General features: G+C 36.1%; 1 protein-coding gene and 1 long non-coding RNA gene across 2 annotated transcripts; both read left to right on the top strand.

The window, feature by feature from the left end:
* The first annotated feature begins 8756 nt into the window (after positions 1-8756).
* Positions 8757-9502, top strand: LOC149385296 (uncharacterized). The gene has a single exon (XM_089627037.1). It carries the CDS (start codon positions 8829-8831, stop codon positions 9243-9245), a length of 417 nt encoding a protein of 138 aa, XP_089483163.1. The 5' UTR covers positions 8757-8828; the 3' UTR covers positions 9246-9502.
* A 2998-nt stretch (positions 9503-12500) lies between these two features.
* On the top strand, positions 12501-19695 carry LOC149385295 (uncharacterized). The gene is made up of 4 exons (XR_016301473.1): positions 12501-12791; positions 18675-18826; positions 19009-19081; positions 19382-19695. It is a non-coding gene; the product is annotated as an uncharacterized LOC149385295 (long non-coding RNA).
* The last annotated feature ends 763 nt before the right edge of the window (positions 19696-20458 follow it).

The raw sequence follows: 20458 nt of genomic DNA, 5'->3' as shown, positions 1-20458 counted from the left end.
ATTAAAAAACTTGACTCGCATTGAAGCCATTAACAATTAAAGAATTCTTTTTCTCTGGCGAAAAGGACTAAGAGCTCTCTGATTAGTAGGTCACTAAAACAAAAATGGTTTTTGAATGTGAATATCTTTTGGATGCAACATGTCGCATCTAAAATATTTTTGGTTGCGACATATTGTATCCAAATATATCACCGAGCCTAAAAAAACAGTGATTTTAAGTCGAAATTTTAACCTAATTTCTGATCCCCGATTTCTCTCTATTTTTTTTTCTTTTCTTTCCTTTCACTGCACACAATGCTCTATACAGAGAAAGCTTATAAACAAGAGCAGTGGGTAAACTTGCCGCTGGATTAAGCAAGATTGCAGTTTGTGCAATAAATTGAGTCACAATTCGTATGGAGACCGAAATCTTCTCGTCATCCTCTTGCTCCGAATTACCAATTCCAAGGTGGGAGACCAAAGACTTGAGGAGCGATGGCGTGGAGGTGGGAGGTTTTAAGCAAGTGAGATCACCGGTAAAGGTTTGGGAAATGACAGCAGTGGCAATCCGAGCGCATTTTTCATCTAAGGTTTCGATTTTTGGGGAGATTTTAAGGGCTTATAGGTTAGGGAGAGAGAGAGAGAGAGAGAGAGAGAGAGAGAGAGAGAGAGGAATAACCATTTTATTTATTTACTTATTTTCCATTAAATTCATTTGAAAAGAAGTTGTTAAACTTATATTCCTTGAAACATCATTCACGATGACTTAAAATGGGGCGGACATGAATTTTTCACGATGTAGGATCACAAGAGCAAATTTGATATTTTTAGACTAACAAGAGGTGAATTGTTGGGAGTGTAAGAGCTACGGGGGAATTAGGTGATTAATCCTTGCACTAACAAAAATAAAAAGTATAATAATGATCATAATAATAACAATAAAAGAAGAAAGAAAATTGTGTTACTTTGTTAGTCTATTGATAAATCAAATCAAGAACATAGATATAATTCATCATTTACTCTTCCCTCTATTGTTGATTGGTCTCACTCACCATTCTCAAATGGTATCAGAACTTGATTCAACATTGGTAGAAATCAATACAATAAATCAATGATTCATCCATAACCGGAGATAGCCGTGATTAATCACGACTAAATAGCCTTAACAAAACAATATACAACTGCGACAAGTCACGATTGTTTCAAAGTTTTTCGTCTGTTTCAAAGTTTCACTTAAAAAAAAGCAGTACCGCTCATGAATTAAAATAAAAAAAAACTTTGAGCCGCGACTAGTCATAGCAATGTACTATATAAGAATTACAACCGCGACAATAGCAACAACTTGTCGTGCTAAATTCTAGGTCAAATACACGCATTTGTTCTTTCTCCTCGTTTTCCTATGAATCTCTATCTCCATGTTTTGCTTACTATTTCTCTCTCTCTCTCTCTCTCTCTCTCTCTCTCTCTCTATATATATATATATATATATATATATATATATATATATATATATATATATCATTCTCTCAAATCCAACTCATCTTCTCTTGTCAGTTGACCGTTTACCGTCGAACGTCAACCGCCAAACGTCATCCAATAAGCTTCTCTCTCTCTCTCTCTCTCTCTCTCTCTCTCTCTCTCTCTCTCTCTCTCTCTTTGTGCACTGCCGCATCACATATGCCATGGGTTTCAGCACTGATCATCAACGTTTCGTCTCCCTCTTCGACAACCTTCCGGTAAGCCCGCTCTCTCGCTCTCTACTCACTCTATATCTCTCTCAGTGTCTTACCGTCGCCGCATCTCTTCCGTTGCAAGTTTTACGTGTCTATCCCCGATGTCGCATCGCCCTTTCTGATCGTCTTCTAGTACACATTCTTTATCTCTATCTCTCTCTTTATCTTTTTCTCTTTCTCTCTCTCTCTATATATCTATCTATCTCCTTATCTCTCTCTCTCTATATATCTATCTATCTATCTATCTATCTATCTATCTATCTCCTTATCTATGCCCTTAGCCCCATCAACACACATTGCCGCCACAAGCACCCACCTGAGCAACCCACTGCCCACCACCCCAACCAAGTCACTCATTGCACTAACCACCACCACCCACTATCGCCACACCCACCCTGACCACCATTCGCCCGAGCCTCTGACCCATTTCCCCATACTTGCCACCTATCCACCCGAGCCACCCACACTTGCCCCTATCACTGCCATACCCAACTCCTCACCGTTGTTGACCCGTCCAACCACCCGCGCCACCACACCCATACCCTTTCCACGACCTAGGATTCCTAATTTGCCCTAGCCACACTCTTAACTTTCCCATAGGCTCGCCTCGGATCTAAGGCCTTAGCCCCTTCTTTAGTCATTTTTTTATTTTGTAGGATTTTTTTTTCCTTTGGGACTATTTTAATCTTCGCCTTACATCTTCACTTAAAACATCTCTCAATTGACGACAATGCTAACCCCTCCCAACCGGAGTGTATATATATATATATATATATATATATATATATATATATATATATAGGGAGAGAGAGAGAGAGTTCCTTGACCAGCGGAGGAGGGTGAGATACGATAGCGTAGACATACATATGTCAAGGAGATCGGATACAATGGTGGAACAACATTGGTCTATGTTTGTTCTAGATTGAAGTGAGCGAGTAGTGATGAGAATAAGGGTTGAAGTAAATTATGATTGGATTTCAACATAGAATTTACCGTGGCTAAGTTCCGTTATAGGACATAGCCGCGACAAATCACACCTAAATAATTTTAAAATATGAACGCACAAAAGTTGTGGTGATACTGTTTGGTGGCTTAAGCTACTATTTGTTGTAGCGTCGGGCGTTTCCTCGATTCTATACCAAGCTCTTCGTACGTGCTACCTTTAAGCTTGAGGGGAATATGATATATATATATATATATATATATATATATATATATATATATATAATAAGATGATGTGGCAATTCGTCATGAATTACACTATTTGTTGTTACGTGTGTGGTTGACTTATATTTTTTACTACAAATTTGTTTTGCAAGATGTCTGGCAACATGCTCCAGGATATGTTGAGATATCTTTGCCTCTGTGTGCAGAACTGTATTTTTGAAAAGTTTCCTGAATTACCAGAATGTCTCGCCAAAGACTTTCTTCTTTGGTTCTCTTCGCGTATATGGGTAAGGAAACCCTAGATCGACATTCAGAAGTGTTGACTACTAAACTAGACGCTTCCCCCTTAGTAGTCTTGACGCATACACTTAGGGTTTTTAGACGTGCACGATTGGCCGGCGGACTGATAAATTAATTGTGTGATGTGTGTGGTGTAATTCTCTAAAAACATTTCCTGACATTTGAGTGTCAGAGAGTTGTTGAGTTTTGTGATTTCGTGATTGAAGGTTTCACGAACATTGACATAGAAGAATACCAAACACTAGGAGAATGTTTGAGAGTGGAATTAAATGGATCTCAGATTCAGGGGGAGCCTGATTTGGATATCACAGGTAGTAATAAGAAAATGGCATTGAGACAATGATTGTTCATATAAGTCAATTGTTGTACTATTGACTGCTTATTGTTATAGTGAATTTCTTTTTCATTGGGCACACTGCCCTCCAGAGTAAACGATGTTGCACCGAACTGGGTTATCATTTTTTGTGTCATTTATTTTTACGCACTATCTTGTTTATAATCCAATGCTTACATCGGAACAGATTGTCGCACATATTGACTCTAAATAGTGTGCAATATCTTGTATCTTACTAAATAAAATTTCAAGTTACACTAACTATTTAGCTAATCATGGTTAGCCTAATGTATATGTATTAAAAATATTTGTTTTGAGAAAATATCATATGTATCCTCCAATTTTATATTGAATTGCGACAATTAATTTTGGTGTTTATAGAAATATTAGGTCTATATATCCCTTTGATTATATGGTGGTATGACTCATATCTCCCTAAAAATTATTATATTTCCCTAAAAATTATTTATATATTAGGTCTATTCCCCGATTTAAATTCGCTGATTCTTGCTTTATAAAGATCACAAGCATACCAAATTTATTGATTACCAAGTCATAAAAATTAATTGAAAAAAAGATAAACATGATTTTTGAAAATTTAAGAAATAGTAGCTGTATTTCACTATAAAAAGCCAACAGAGAGAGAAAAAAAAAAAAAAAAAGAGAAAAAAAAAATGAAAGAAAGAAGAAACAGTTAGATTGTATGCTTTATAAAAGTCAAGTTTATAAGCCAGCAGAGACGTATGAAATACATTTATATCGTATGTGGATGTAGCTGTTTTTATAAATTATTAGTGCTTTTCTAACAAATCTATTGTTAAAAAATTCCTCCCTTCTATGGAATGATCTCGTGCTGATATATAATCCAGCACAAACACCAATTAAAAACGTGGGCTGGCATTCATCAAAGAGTTATATCAAAACTGTATGCCAAATGGTAGTAATTTTATTTTGAACTCTATAAGTGGAAGTGGTCAAATTGTTTATTATTTGACAGGCTGTAAGAATACTAGTATAAAGCTATAAGTTGGTCGATATTTAAAAAAAAAAATCCTTTGAATTTCAGAACAACGGAAAGTTAAAGGAAATTAAGAAAAAGAAACTTAGCCAAAAAAGTATTCAAGACATATGACGAAAACATATGACAATAAAAGCCATGCATCACTCTTTTTTTTTCTTCTTTTTTTTAATTAATGCGAATTAATTTTGAAATGAGATAAAATCCCACGGTACTTTAACATATTGTTTATGCATGTATCTCAACTATGTCACTGTTTTTTTACACGCATATCAAACTTCATGATGTATAAAAATGAAAAGCAAAAGCAAAACCATGAAAATCAAGGATGCAATAAGCCATTCAAGTTTTTTTTTTTTTTTTTTTTTTTTATAGTAAGAATGACCTTTTCATTAAATAACCGTTGCCAAATCGACTACAGTTTCAGAAAAAATACACAAAGGACATTCCAATAACCAACACACACTAAATTGGTGATTAAAGGACTCTTGAGCTAACTTGTGGACTTTTTTATTACCCTCACAGAAGATAAAACTACAAGAACCACAGTCCAACTCCATCATAAGCCGTCAAATATCCCCCACCAATGGCTCCAACACCATCGGAAGAGCCTTCCGCCTTCACACATACCCATCGTGGTGAAGGCGCTGTCCAGCGCAGCGGCTTGAGGCATAAGAGACCTCAATAAACGGAACAAAATCCTCAGAGCCCGGCGAGGATGTCGCAAAAAGAGATTGAAAATTCCTCTCTGTAATACCGCAACTATCTCAGTTTGATCCTCGCACTACCGTTCCTCCTCGTTCATAAGCCCCCTGATTTCATTCTTCTTCTTTTAACTCTGCGCTTTAGAGTGGAAGAATTTTGTATTTAAATCCCATGCCTTTAGCCAATCAACTCGGGCGCGTTGCTTCCAGTAGTATTCTTCTAAGGCCAACATTCTCGAGAGGCTGTGTTATAGCTCTCGAATGCGGGAATCGTCTCCCTCCGACCGCTCCCCACTTCTCTTTTCCACAGGCGCTGAGACTTGCCGCCAACAAGGTCTCGGTCACCTCGTTATGTCCCACTCCCCAAGATTTCTGAATGATCTCATAGCACTACTCTTCTTCGCGTAACCACCACTACGGCTGACACTGTCAACCACCAAATTGTTAATATAGCCAACTCTCCGACCCATCTTACGAGCCCTTTGGCCGGAAAGAAGGGTTTTTGGAGTTTTCGTAACGCATCGTGATTTCTCATACCCCGAGCGCTCCAGCCGAGACAACTCATTAGACTCAACGGAGTTGAACGTCAGCCTCCACTGATTTTGGGGTGGAGATGAATGTCTCTCATCCACGGTCTTTCTTATCTTCTTCTCCTTTAGAACAACAGCTTGCTCTAAAAACTTTTTCTCTTAACAGTTGTGGAAAATTTATCATCATCTTTCCTACTTTTATTAAGGCAGCTTAGCTTTGCTGCGAGTGAAGATTGAACTCATGACTTTCACTTTGTGGTGTGAAATTACTAATTAGACTATGCTAAAAACAACTCGTCTTTCCTACTTTAACTTTGGTTGTTTTTCTAAAAAATTATAGAAGTTACAATCAGAGAATTTAATACAAATAAAATACTGTCTTAATAATTTATTAAGATTATATATGATTTTATACATTAAAAATATTTTATTTATAAAATAAAAACACCAATAGCCAAACATAAATATATTTTTATTTTATAAATTTACATATGACAAATAACTTTAAAAAACACGAATCACATATAATTTTGAAAATTCATTACTCAAACAAAATTAAACAAGTGAGAAATATTAAATCAATTAAAATTAGGGGCGGCTAGGTATCTAGCCCAAATTGACCCCCTCTATTAAAATTATAGCCCAACTATCACAAAATTTAAGTAAGTAGCCCAATCTACTACCAAACAATTTAATATTCCTATATTACCCTTAGTTCAAATAATAGAGCGCAAAACACAATTCCCTCATTCGAAACAAACCTCTCCGCCAAACGAATTTCTTTTACCCTCATTCGCGAACACGAAACCTACGATCTCTCCACTTCCGAAGCCGACGAAGAAAAAATGGTGAGTATCTCAACCTTCAATCTCTGGTAATTTCAAATCCTTCAATCTCTCCACTTCCGACGCCGACGAAGTAAATTGGTTAGTTAATATTATTAACAATTCTTTGCGATCTCATAAAACACCCAAACTGAAACCCTAGACCTCATCCCCGCTCAATTTTGTGTTAGATTAACCATTAAATTGTAAGTAAATATTATTAACTGAACCCTAGACGTCATCTCCGAACGATTTTGGGTTAGATTATTCATAAAAATGATAAGTAAATATTATTTACAAATCGCCGTTCGATAGTAAATAATATTTACAAATCGCCGTTCGATAGTAAATAATATTTACAAATCGTCGTTCGATAGTAAATAATATTTACCATTTGAAAAAACCAACATCTTGAAGCGAGAAAGTCAATGTCGTTTATAGTGTGATCTCTTCTCTTCATCTTTCATAGTAAAACGTGCAAAATGAAATTAGCCTAAATAAATTTTAAATTCGAAAAAAAGAACAGCCAATGCAATGCAAGTACTCCCATAAAATCGAAAATAAAGACGTAACCACAATTCCACACACCGTAGTTGGAATTCCAATCATACATTAGTTTCCACAGGGAAAAAAAAAATTCAAAACAAAAGAAAAATAACTGCAGTAATGTTACACATACTCGTCGGCTCGTTCCAATTTGTCCAAATCATAACTTTGATAGTAAATAATATTTACAAATCGCCGTTCGATAGTAAATCATATTTACCATTTGAAAAACAACATACCTGTCTCAGATTTGGCCAAGATCGAGGTCGCCTCGCCGATCTTGACGCAATCGCCGTCGCGGAGCTCGACTCCGGCACCGGGAACGACGGCAAACGCCTGGAGAAGCCATTTCCCCTTCTCCGAAGCGGCGGCGCGTGGGCGATCCCGTCGACTCGCCGTCGGATCTTTGATCGCCGGAGGCTCGGTGGCGGGGAGAGAGTCCAAAAGGAAATCGCTGGTCGGAGTGTGATTCTTCATGGCAGAGATTATATTTTCGAGCTTCACGGTCCGGGAATGGTGTGCTAGGCTTGTAGAACTCGCTCCACAGAAGACGAAGAAGAAGAAGAACCACAGAGACGAAGAAGAAGAAGAAGAAGAAGAGGTGGGTCTGGAGGAATAAAACGTACGAAATTGGGGGTAAAGGACAATTTTGGAAACTCAAAATAATTTGGGCTATTTCCCTAATAAACTAATAGTTGGGCTATTATTTTAAAACTTATCTCCTCAAGTGGCTAGTTGTTTACAAATCTCTTAAAATTAATGATACATTAAATAACTTGTTGATAGTTAAAGTTAAGCTATTTGTTTACAAACTTAAAATCTGGGCTATATATCTCAATGATTTAGTTTAGAACGATTACTTTGTCTATTTTTTTTTTTTTTCTGAAAATATAACCATCTATATGTTTGTTAAGAAAAAAAATTATACAAAATAGTAATTTGAAACTTATTTGCAAAATCACCAAAATTTTGAGTTTTTAGGAAAACAACCAAAGTTAAATTTTTTGATGTTGTATATAAGCAATCTATTAATTTATAAACTTAATGACATTGAAAAAAAATATTTTTAAAAATATGATATTTAAACAAATTTTTTTTAAAAAATTTAAGATATTTTACTAAACGAGGTAAACCTCGGCTCTTTAGAAAATTTATTAATTTCAAATTTAGCTATCCGTTTTGTTAACATTGTAAACAGCACATTTGGATTACAAACTTAGCAGGATGCCACATAATCAAACTATATATATATATATATATATATATATATATATATATATATATATATATATATATATCTCAGTGGGAACAATAACTTAAGAAACGTACACACATAATCTACGTATCCAACATAATGTTTACTCCTTATGGTTCTTCTTAATTATGTTCAAAACAAATATTCTCGCCTAAATTTGAAGCGTATAATAATTCTACGATCGCCTAACTTTTAAACTCCGTAACATATACCATACCTTTGAATCCGACCAAACCACTATAAAGAAAGTTGACGCGCCTAATTATCATTCTGACATAGCACACATATTGATCAAACTCTCCTACTCCTCTCGCTCTATATATACTAAACACATAATTATATACAACCTCAACTCTATTATAAAAACCACTTCTTATATATTCATCACATATCAATTCTCCTCGTACCAAAAAAGAGTATTTACAAGGGAAAAAAAACATGAAAACCCTAAGCACAATGCTCTTAGTGTTAACCTTGGCAACGGCTCTAGCCGTTGCGGATCTCTCTCTCCAACACGACACCCAAACCCGGGGTTCTCTCTCGGAAACTAGTCGGGTCTTGTTGGGATCGGGGCAGATGAGAATCTCCGCGGCAAAGATGACGTGCGATAAGTACCCTAGGGTTTGTCGGGCAAAGGGAAGCCCGGGCCGGGATTGCTGTAAGAAGAGATGCGTTGACACGTGGGCCGACCGGGTCAACTGCGGGGCGTGTGGGAAGAGGTGTGGCTTTTGGGAGATTTGTTGCAAAGGAAAGTGTGTGAACCCTAAGTCCGACCGGACCAATTGTGGGGCTTGTAGTAATAGGTGTCGCAAAGGGAATTCCTGTGTCTACGGTATGTGTAGCTATGGAGACTAGATTTTACTCAATATAATACCGTATATATCCATGACTCAAAAAGTAGACCTGAATACATATACTATACAAAAATTATTTACGATTGATCGTTTATGTTTAATATAAGGGTTTGGCTATATAAATATTCTTATTCAGTCTAATTGTGTAATTTAACTATTTGGCTTGTATTGTTTGTCCTAAAGAGTAAGAGATCGTGTTGTACTATGTTGTACTATCATAATTACTATTATTTGATATGTATTTCTTGTTGAATTATAAATGACAATAATTTATGTAATTAGTGCGCGGTTCTATCCAATGATTAAGATAGTGATACGGACATAAATATCAAACTTTTAGGAACATATGAAATTGCTGACATAGAATTCGAAATAGTGCTACTAATGTATCGATACAAAATCGACATATATACTGTTACCGATAGAAGTAGCAACAAGTATGTTCATCAAAATGTTAACAAAATAAAAAGTTCAAAATACTCCCTTCATCCAAATTTGCCTTAAAGGAAGGAGGGTTTGATACAGAGCGCTCAAGATAAACTATATATTAAAAGTAATTAGCGAAAAAAAAAATTACATACTTGTTTCAATTCATAGTTAAGTGGGGCACATGGTTAAAATATTCGCGGCTGCCAAATTTGTTCCAAATAGATTTATATAAGGTTCTCTAGTTATCTAGCAATATAGCAATCTTAGCTTTGCATAATCGTTAACGATTGATTAATTATAATTAATTAGCTCAATTGATTTTATTAACAATAATTAAATATTGATAATTTTGTTCAAATAATTTTCTCTTATTCGAACAAAATGTTAATTAATTGTTGCTAATAACATCAATATAAGCAAATAATATATTTGATGTGACTTACTTGCTTATAATTTTCTTAATATATATTCCTAAATCATGATTGAAACACATACAACTACTATAATTCCAACAAACAAACAAAAGAACTGAAAATAAAATATCCCAACCTTCAAAATTCTCATGTGCAGAGAAAGAGCTGAATTACCATCGATTTTTTGTAAAAACCAAAAAGAAGCCATAAATATAAGACCAAAATACGATATTCTAGCAAGAAAGAGCTTTAATTTTAGACAATTTCAAAGTGATTTTAGATATTTTGCGATTGGTAAGATATATTTAGGAATCGTGAGATACTCATAATAGATCTCGGTAAAATCTTAAAAGAAAAAAAATATTACTCGTTCTTTATTAGGAGCTCAATAATTGACTATATATCGGCGAGATAGCAATCGTAAATCTCAATATTTTAAACACTACTTCTGTCTCCAGGGCCGATCCAACATATAGCGAGATCTAAGGCGAAAGCGAAAAAATTAGACTTTAAAAAAATGATATATTAAAAAAAGTATATTTTTGTAACTATCATTAATTAGAGTAACTATCATTAATTAGAGTATTACAACTCCTTAATAAATTACTATAAGAAAGTCCAATTGTATCATACTCTATTAGTCTCCAGTTTACCCATTTGTTTCCTTTTTTCTATGAATTTTGTTGACTTAAAGCTTATAAACCCACACCTCTTTCCTACACCACAAGGCCACTGCGAGGCACTTCATACTTCAACCACCCTAGTTTCATAATGCACGCTACTGCAATCTCTTTCTATTTTCTTTGGACGAGATGTATAACTGTTTAATATGTAATACGCATTTAAAATGTTGGGCATTTGTATTTTGTGTCTTGACAATTCCACTTTTAGAAGCAGTATAATTATATAAGCCTTTTTATACTTCAACATATACTTTTGCTTTGTGCTACTTAAAAAAATAGGAAATGGCCTTGGTACCAATTTTGATATTTAGATTAAATAATAACAACTATGTTTTTGGACACTTTTATTAGTAATTATAGACTTATATATCTACAATCGTTGTTAATTATAAAAACTGTATACTTTCATGTCTATCGTTACTAATTAAAGTGTTCAGAAAACATAGTTGTTACTATTTAGGGGGGAAAAAGTATGTTAGAGTGTTGTTATCCTTTGCTTTGTATTGTTGTCGTTTAGTGTGAATTAGACTTTATGTGTTGTCGTTTAGTGTGAATTAGACTTTATGTGTTGTCGTTTGTATTAGGGAAATTGACACAAATAATATTATCTCCATGTCACTTATCATATTTAGCCCAAAACCAAAAAATTGACAAAACTAATTCTAAAGTTTGGTGAGAGAAATAAATGTTGACCCAACTACCCCCAACCCTATTCAATACACACTCAACCCCTATTCAGAAACTTCTCACGCTAAAATTTGAAACCCATTTGAAATCCAACGTTTTTATTCTTCTTCCTATGAAACACATTTGAAACCCAACGTTTTTCTTCTTCTTCCTCGCCGGAATCTGCACACGTTATGTCGCCCAAATCTCTTCTTCTTCCTCTGAAACCCATTTGAAACCCAACTCTTAATGTAATAATGATAAACTTATCTAAAACCCAAGCTTGAAGTTTGTTTTCTGAAAATCAAAAGTGGTTGTTCAATATTAAAGATCCAAGCTCATCTTCGTTCAAATCAAAGATCCAAAATTCTTCAAACAAATTTTGGTAAGTTCTTCCTATCTTTAACATACAAGAACATGTTTAATTGTTTTGATTCATGTTGAAATAGGTTCCATTGTCACTACTACACATACTACATTAAGAGACATGAAATTTAAGACGTTCTTCATATTGCACGACTTCAATAGTTAAAATTCTCATTTGATTTTACAAGTCGTTTAAAAAACGACTCCAACGCACTATTAAAGTCATTAGAATAAAGACTTATAAGCATATAAGTAAATTATTTTGAGTCAATATTAAAATGATTTCAAATGTTTATTGGTTTTTAAGACGTTTAGACTTTGACTTTAAAAGATATTTTAAGTCTTTTTCTACATGACTAGATAAACAAAATTGTTGATTTTATGACACTTTATAAATGACTTCAAATATATTTTGAAGTTATTTTTTTACATGTCTTCAATAATCTTCTTAAAATGACTTAAAAGCATCTATGTAAATTCCACCTATGAAATTAGAGCTTGGGAAATTCCACCTATGAAATCAGATTTGGAAAACTTAAGTATTTTTTTTTCTCCGCCAGCTAATAGATTTTTTTTTATTATATGTGTAATTTTGTTTTGCTCCAGCGCGATAAGTTCCATATATGCAAATCGATCAAGTCTATAAGGGCATGTTATCGTAAAAAAATACAATATATATAATTATTTTTTAGCATTTGTTCTGATTTTCAGCATCAAATTTGATGGGAGCCGAGATTGTCACATTTCTCTCATTCTCTTGGATCCAATAAGCAAAGAAATCATCCACAATTCCCTAGAGAAAAGCTTCCATGGGAAAAACCATGGTTCCAGACCGAGGTTCGATGCCGGCGACGGCAACGCTACGAAGAAGTGGGTGGTGACGTTGAAAACACACAGGGCATGCTCGAATTCAGTGTAATACCCACGGAGGAGTGAGGGCGTGGAAGTTGGCGACGGTTTCATAAATTTTGGGACGATTACACTATCCACGTAAGCAATATATGTTTGAAGAAATTGTATATTTGCCCCCTGATTTATGGCCTTACTGCAAAATGCCCCCTATCTTTTTAAAACTATTTGTTAACCCCTTGTTATATAAAAAAAGTAGTAGTTTGGTCCTTTCGTCAAAAAGATGCCCAATCGTCAGTTAAATAATCACGTGGAACGCACGTGTTCTAGTAAATAAGGGTAAAATCGTTATTTTGTTAGTCGGATGAGGGAGTGTATTTAATTGTTTGTTTATTCATCTAAGTTAAATAAGTTGAGGTGTAAAAATAAATTAAATAAAGAAAAACAGTAATTAAGTAAAAAAAAAAAAACAGTCGGATGTAAAAATCCCAAATTGCATCGAGTAAAACCCTAGAACTGAAAAACCAGTAATGGCGAAAGGTAAATCTCCCGGGAAGTCGTCACCGGCGCGAAGGTCTGTGGCATCTTCTCGCTCGAAGTCGAAAGGGAAAGAAAGTGCGAATAAGAAATCGACCGCACTGCCCAAGAAATCGACCGCACTGCCCAAGAAATCACCGGCTCGAAAACCAAAACAGAAGCAAAAATCGCCTGTTCCGACGAAGGAGTCTCCACCGAGTGAGAACGAATGTACAGGTATGAACACTTTTGTGTCTTTTAAGTGTTATTTAAAGTCGATAATATAGTTGGGGACCACAATGCTTTTGTCGAATGGGTCCAGGGTATGAAAAGAAGTTTTTTATTTGTTTTTTTATGGTTTTAGTGTGTGCGATGGTTTTTTTCCCCTTTTAATATACAGTGGGTCCTTAGTGTCGGTAGATTAAATTTATGCTTAGTCTTGGTTGGTTGGTTGGCTATATTTAATTGGAAGCCGGGTTTGTGTTGTTGTTCTTTTATGTGGTTTCGTTTTTCTATTCATGTACGAGATTTGTTAGTTCTTTGAAGCAGTGATATCCCTTTGCACTAATAACGGCTCTTTGTTCGACTGTCGTTATTTTTTTTTTGCAGTTGAAACATTGAACTGCTTTGTCTTGAACGTTCACGATGGAGGTACGCTCTTGTTTGCAACGACTGATCGTGATTGGAGCTATGAAGGTGGAGTTGTAGAGCGCATCGAGAGTGTAGACGTAGATAGGATTTCGATGGTTTGTTTGGACAAGCTATTGACGGTGACGCTTCGATACACTACGGGGCCGCTATACTTCGTGAAGTCTACCTTGTGTGACAAACTAGAGTGCATATGCTCTGATGAGTTGCTCTTAGAACTGTTGTCAGAGACTCTCAAAACGAAATGGGAAGTGCACATTTATTGTGATCACCCCGATGGTTCTCACCCAACTGGACCGGCAACGGTGGAGCAGGACGATCAGCAAGTACAATCCGACCACTTTGATGTTCAAGTTGATGCAGTGGACGTGATTCACATGGAGGAGCTGATCCAACTAGAGCAATATCACAATGAAGCTGCTGAGCTACATGAAGCTGCTGAGCCACGTGAAGCTGGTGAGCCACATGATGCTGGTGAGCCACGTGAAGCTGATGAGCCACGTGAAGCTGCTGAGCCACATGAACTTGAAGAATTTGAAGGCTTTGACGATTTTGAAGATGCCGAGGGTGACGTTGAAGATGCCGAGGGTGACGTTGAAGATGTTGGTTTTGAAGCAAGTGAAGACGACGTAGAAGTTGATGGTGATGCTGTTGACCTTGGCCTGGCGTACATAGGTAAAGGAATGAACGACGTTAGTGATGAAGATGATGACTCGAATGACAGTGACTTCGACATGGATGCGTACATCGGAATTGAAGATTCATCGTCTGAAGATGAGGTCAGACCACCCGGTGAAAGCTCTAGTGGTCCGAGGAATTTCAAAAAGAAACTCCCCAACTTCGTGGAGTTTAAAGAATCTGAATTAAAAAACCCGGTCTTCAAGCTGGGTATGACATTCCAAACCGGCAAGCTCTTCAAGGACGCCATAAGGGAGTACTCAATACGCAGTGGTAAAGCCATTCATTTTAAGAAGAACGACTACAACAGAGTCCGTGCAGAGTGCGAGCATCCGAGCTGCAATTGGACGTGTTTTGCTTCATTGTCGACGCGAACAGGTATGTTCATAGTATGCTTGAGAATAGGCCCGGCTGAAGTGGGCCAATTGCCCAAGGCCCAAAGACTATATAATAATTAATTTTTTTTATAAGCATTTCTACTTAGAATTATTGCTTTCTCTCAGTAGTAATTATCAAAACAGTAGTAATTATTGCTTTCTCTTAGTAGTAATTATCAAATAAAACAGTAGTAATTAATTAATTATCAAAACAGTAGTAATTATTGCTTTCTCTTAGTAGTAATTATAAAATAAAATAGTAGTAATTAATTAATTATTTATGTCACAAATAAAACAGTAGTATAAGCTGCTATATTAATGTTTTCTATTTGGATTTGGATTTGAAGAATGTTAGTTAGTTAGTCGCTGACCTGCTATTGGTTAAAACAGGTTTTTTCCAAATCAAGACGTACAGGAGTGAACATACATGCCCACGGGTTAATGTGAACAGGTTTGCGACATCAAAATGGATGTCACGTACGTACATGCAACAATTCAAAGACTGCGATTCATGGTCAGCAAGGGATGTGATGAACCAACTGCAGAGAGACTTTTTAGTTGAGTGTAGTCGGGATAAAGCGTACAGGGCAAAAAAGCTTGCTCTGATGGAAATTGAAGGGAGCTACAAACAGCAATATGCCAAGCTATGGGACTACGGGGCAGAGTTAGTGGCTACAAATCCCGGTTCAACTGTCAAGTTTCAGACTGAAAATGGTGAGAACGATATCCCGGTTTTTAAAAGGATGTACGTGTGTTTCAAAGGCTGCAAAGAAGGATTTAAATATTGTAGGCCTGTTATTGGGGTTGATGGCTGCCACATAAAGGGTCATCATACCGGTCAACTGTTGACGGCCATCGGAATTGATGCAAACAACGGCATGTTTCCGATCGCGTATGCTGTTGTCGAGTATGAATGCAAATCTTCTTGTCGTATTCCACGGCTCGTTTCGAAGCCGAAATGGGTTTAATCAAAGACGAGGAACCTGAGGCCTTTGAGTGGCTTATGAGCAAAGGAATTGACCACTGGGCTAGAAGTCGTTTCAGAACCGGTCCTAAGTGCGAGATCTCACTCAACAACTTGTGTGAGAGTTTCAACGGCACGCGAGCAATTCTGTTGGCTAGAGAGAAGCCAATACTCTCTATGCTTGAGCGCATTAGAATGTATATACTTCGCAGGTTCACCAAGCAACGACTTGCCGGTGAGAAGTGGAAGTCAGAGGTTGGACCACGCATTTTCAAGGTTATTGAAGCCAACAAGGTACTAAGTGCAGAAAATATTGCGCATTGGGCGGGTGATTTGGATTATCAAGTGTCTAACATGTATGGAAGCATGTATAAAGTGGATCTTGGTCACCAAACATGCTCGTGTGGACGCTGGGATTTGTCTGGTACACTAATGCTGTAAACCCGGTCTTCCATTTATATTCCTACTATTTCCTTATCAAGCTTAACGATTGAATTTGTTGCAGGTATACCATGCTCACACGCCATTAGCTGCATATGGCAAAGGCATGAAGAACCATTGAATTATGTCTCCCATTGGTACAAAAAGGAGTGTTACCGAGAGACATACAAGCACAAGATTTTTCCAATCAATCCTCCAGAACAGTGGCCCAAAACAACATCCACACCCATGGAGATGCCAGAAGACAGGGTCAAACCAGGTAGACCCAAAAAATTAAGGAGGGTTGAGCACGATGAGGTTATTCCTCCCGGTGGAACGAAGATGAGAAGACGCTACGTCGCAACAGCATGCTCAAAATGTGGCAAAGACGGTCACAACGCACGTACGTGTTTCAGACGCCAGCAAGAGGAACATGTACATTCAATACTCTGATATTGAGTTACAAAGATTGACTGCTACTTACTACCCACACTGTAAATGCAAAATAGAGACAAGCGCGGACCTCACAACCATCACAACCGACACAACCAACACGGAGTCGAGGCAGAAGAAACAATGATGACGGACCTCCACTACCATCTCAGCCGACACAACCAACACGGAGTCGAGGCAGAAGAAACAATGATGACGGACCTCCACTACCATCTCAGCCGACACAACCAACACCCAGTCAACCAAGTCAAAGGATTGGCATCAGGGTAAGCAAATTAGGACCATTTCATTTCACCTCGATTTTATATGGTCAAATATGTATTTGGTGGCAAATTCTTCTTCCTCATTGTTTTTGGAGATTTCAGATGAGCCCTCGACTTAGGAATCTCAGGACGGTCAACACCAACAATGAAGTTCAACGCGGGCGTAAAAGATTGTTCACCGAGTAATTTGTAGTGTTTATGAATATGTAAAGCCCTAACCCACTTTTGGAACATTTTAGAACTGTGTAAAATAGCTTTGTAAAGCTAAGTAAGGGTTCATATTTTGGAACATTGGAATTCATCCTTAATTTACCTAGTTGTTTCAGTTTGATGTATGTAAAAGCTGTAAAATGCTTCAAATCCACTCTTTTCTGACATTGAAACATTGTGATCCACTTTTTTGTGACATTACAAGTTATGTCTTTTTCTATATGTTATTTCATTTTATCTCTTTTTTTATGTGATGTTACTCTTATTAAATCCACTCAATTTAATTAGAACACTGAGTGGATACTTGCATACATATATCAAAATACATATATATCTCTTTTTCTAAATGAACACATATTCAAAATACATCTGCCATAGAATACTTGCATACATATATCATTACACTGTAATTTACATAACGTACCTAGTAAAAAACAGACCACATTTTACTTGTCATATTACTTGAATAACAACAGACACAAAATCAATACAATTACACATAACAAGAACTTGATTTGAAAAGCTTCACTAGCTAATCCGACCAAATTCTCTCTAGTATGAACGAAGGTAGTTGGACTCTCAGCTTCTGATTCCCCATTTTCGTTCATTTTGTTCATCATTTCTGTAATTGTATCTGTCGATAGGGTACAACTAGGAGGGTCAATCCATCTAAAATATCCGCAACCTGGGTCATTTTTATGCTGAGAAACCAAACAATTCCCCCACAATCAAACACACAAATTATCCACGTTACCCAAACACACAAATTTAAGAAGAAAAAAAAAACAACACTAACCTTATACAGAGCACAACCAAAAAAACGTCTTGCTGGGTTACGACATGTCCTTGACGTCCTCTCCACAGTCTTCAATTCGCACGAACACGTCGGCGGCTCGCGCGTGGATGTTTCGCCAACAACGACGTCGGATTTCTTGCGATTAGACGTGCTATGGCTTCTCTCCATACCGACGACACCTAAATTAGACGTGCAGAAGTTATGAATTTGAATTTTAATCGGAGACGCTAACCCTAGCTCAATCGATTTGGGGGTTCTCTTCGAATGGAATAAAAATGAGAACTGAAAATAAAATGAAAATCAAAGCAATTTACTTGAGTCCAAGGACATTCTCGTAAATTCATTTACCTCTTGTACCATGTGACTACCACGTCACCATTTAACTGACGGAGTGGGCTTATAATACACGGAAGGCCCATCAATTTTGTCGATCGTGATATTGAGGTCCAATAACCTCAATTTTATATCATAAGTCATCTTCTGTCAGTGAGGCAATAAATCAGGGGGCAAATATACAATTTCTTCTATATGTTTTGAAAGTGATTTTCAAATGCCCGCGTAAGCTAGTTTGAAATTTGAAATTTCAATCGCTTTCTTTTATTTTTGAAACATCTCTTTTAAGTTCAAATATTCGATTTATGTTAATATTAATAATGCATTAAATATAGTCAAAGACCTAAACTTTGTATTTTTAAGCAGTTTTCTCACACATCTGCGCCGTTACTTCTTGCCCTCCACCCTCCTCCTTAAGCCCATATTAATTCCCGTTTTCGATGAGTGTGAGATGCCATCGGACATCTAATATCGTTTCTCTTCATTGTTCGAGCCGACCATGCCGTGAGTCCACATAGGTGAGCCATTGTTTGTGCACAAATAGTGTTTGTATGTTTGTATCACAGGGTAATAAGGCTTTTTGGGTATATATAGTTATTTTTGCATATATATTGGATTGGATGAGTTTATGAAAACGTTGAAATATTTGCCTGAATGATGTTTATCTTTGAAATCAATTTCCATTGAATTATTTGTGCAGACATGTTAATTATTTTGTCACATCGGTGAAGCTGCAAATTTGACGAGTATATCCACTCAGTATGACAAACTAGGTGAATCTCCCCAACCTTATTTACAATGGTTTTCTATTATTTTTTTATCTTTCGTATCTGGTTACTTTCCTACTGCCGGTTTTTTTTTTCTTTCTTTCCCTGCCTGGTTAGTATAACAGCTGCTTGTATTTGAAGTCAAATTGAAAATGTGGATGAGCATGTGATACTTTATGGTATAACAGTTTGTTTTATAACAATTAGCTCTTCTGTTTTCTTTGTTCGTGACTGCTCATTCTTAATTGTCACCTGCATATTATTATTAATATCTCTTTACCTTACGCTTTTTTTTTGTTCATGCAGCTTGATGAAAAAAAACTACAGGACTCCTTAATCAACAAGGTGCAAGCTACATATGTGGGCATAATGTGCATTTGAAGAATTAGAACTTCAATCGTAAATTGAAATTATGTAATAGGTTGTCTCATAACGCTAGCATTTAGCATGGAATTTTACTAGTTAAGTTTAGATTGGTAGTATTTTTGGATTGGTATGGTGATATTTTGAATTGCTATTGTGAATTGGATATGTATGAAGGATTTTTTTTTTTTTTTTTTGTGTATTCGCTTAACTACTTACTACTTCATGTACGTATTTATATAAAATATTTTCTCTAGGCAGCGAGAAAGTAATATCATTAAGAAAAATAAATCAAAATTCCAAAAAAATAAACTAATAAAAATTTAATTTCCACGTTAGTATCGCTGAATCAGCTAATAAAAAGTATCAAAAATTATCCACAAAAAGTACAAAACGTCATCATAAAGAAGTATACATGTCTTTATAACAATATTTCCACATCAGCATTTTGTTCAAGTCATTTAAAAAATGTCTTCAAAACTATCCACGTCAGCAATATATGCTTATGTGGACTCTTTTGAAGTCGTGAATCTTAGAGATTTTGAGATGTTTTTCAAATGTCTTAAAAACACAGACACGTAAGCAATTTTTTTTTGCCTACGTGGACCCTTTTTAAGTCATTTTTTAGAGCTTTAAAGTTGTTTTTCTTAGAGATTTGAAGACGTTTTTTAAACGTCTTAGAAACTAGGGATTTTTTAAGTCACTCACTTAGAGGTCATTTTTTGGTAGGACTCGGAATGTTTTTTAAGTCATGTTTTTGATGACTTAAAAGGTATTATTTGTAGTAGTGTGTGTTTGAGTGTGATTTGTTTGTCAAAACAGTGTTTTTTGTTGAATTCCTGATTTTTCCAGGGTGTCACGAAGTGAATCCAGTTCGTGACACTTCCCGATTTTTTCAGGGTGTCATGAAGTGAATCCAGTTCGTGACACTAGTCACGAACTGGAAATAACAATTTTACCATGTTGTTGATGTTTTATATTCTATTCTTTCTGAATTAAATAACAATTAATGTTGATACA

This window comes from Urtica dioica, chromosome 9, assembly GCF_054948205.1.
Source record: "Urtica dioica subsp. dioica isolate 48M chromosome 9, U.dioica_male_clone48M_v1_H2, whole genome shotgun sequence".
NCBI lineage: Eukaryota > Viridiplantae > Streptophyta > Magnoliopsida > Rosales > Urticaceae > Urtica > Urtica dioica.
This window is presented reverse-complemented; position numbering and strand designations above follow the sequence as displayed.

Excerpts from the sequence above, each read along its gene's own strand:
- LOC149385296 (XM_089627037.1), top strand. The coding sequence starts at position 8,829 with ATGAAAACCCTAAGCACAATGCTCTTAGTGTTAACCTTGGCAACGGCT.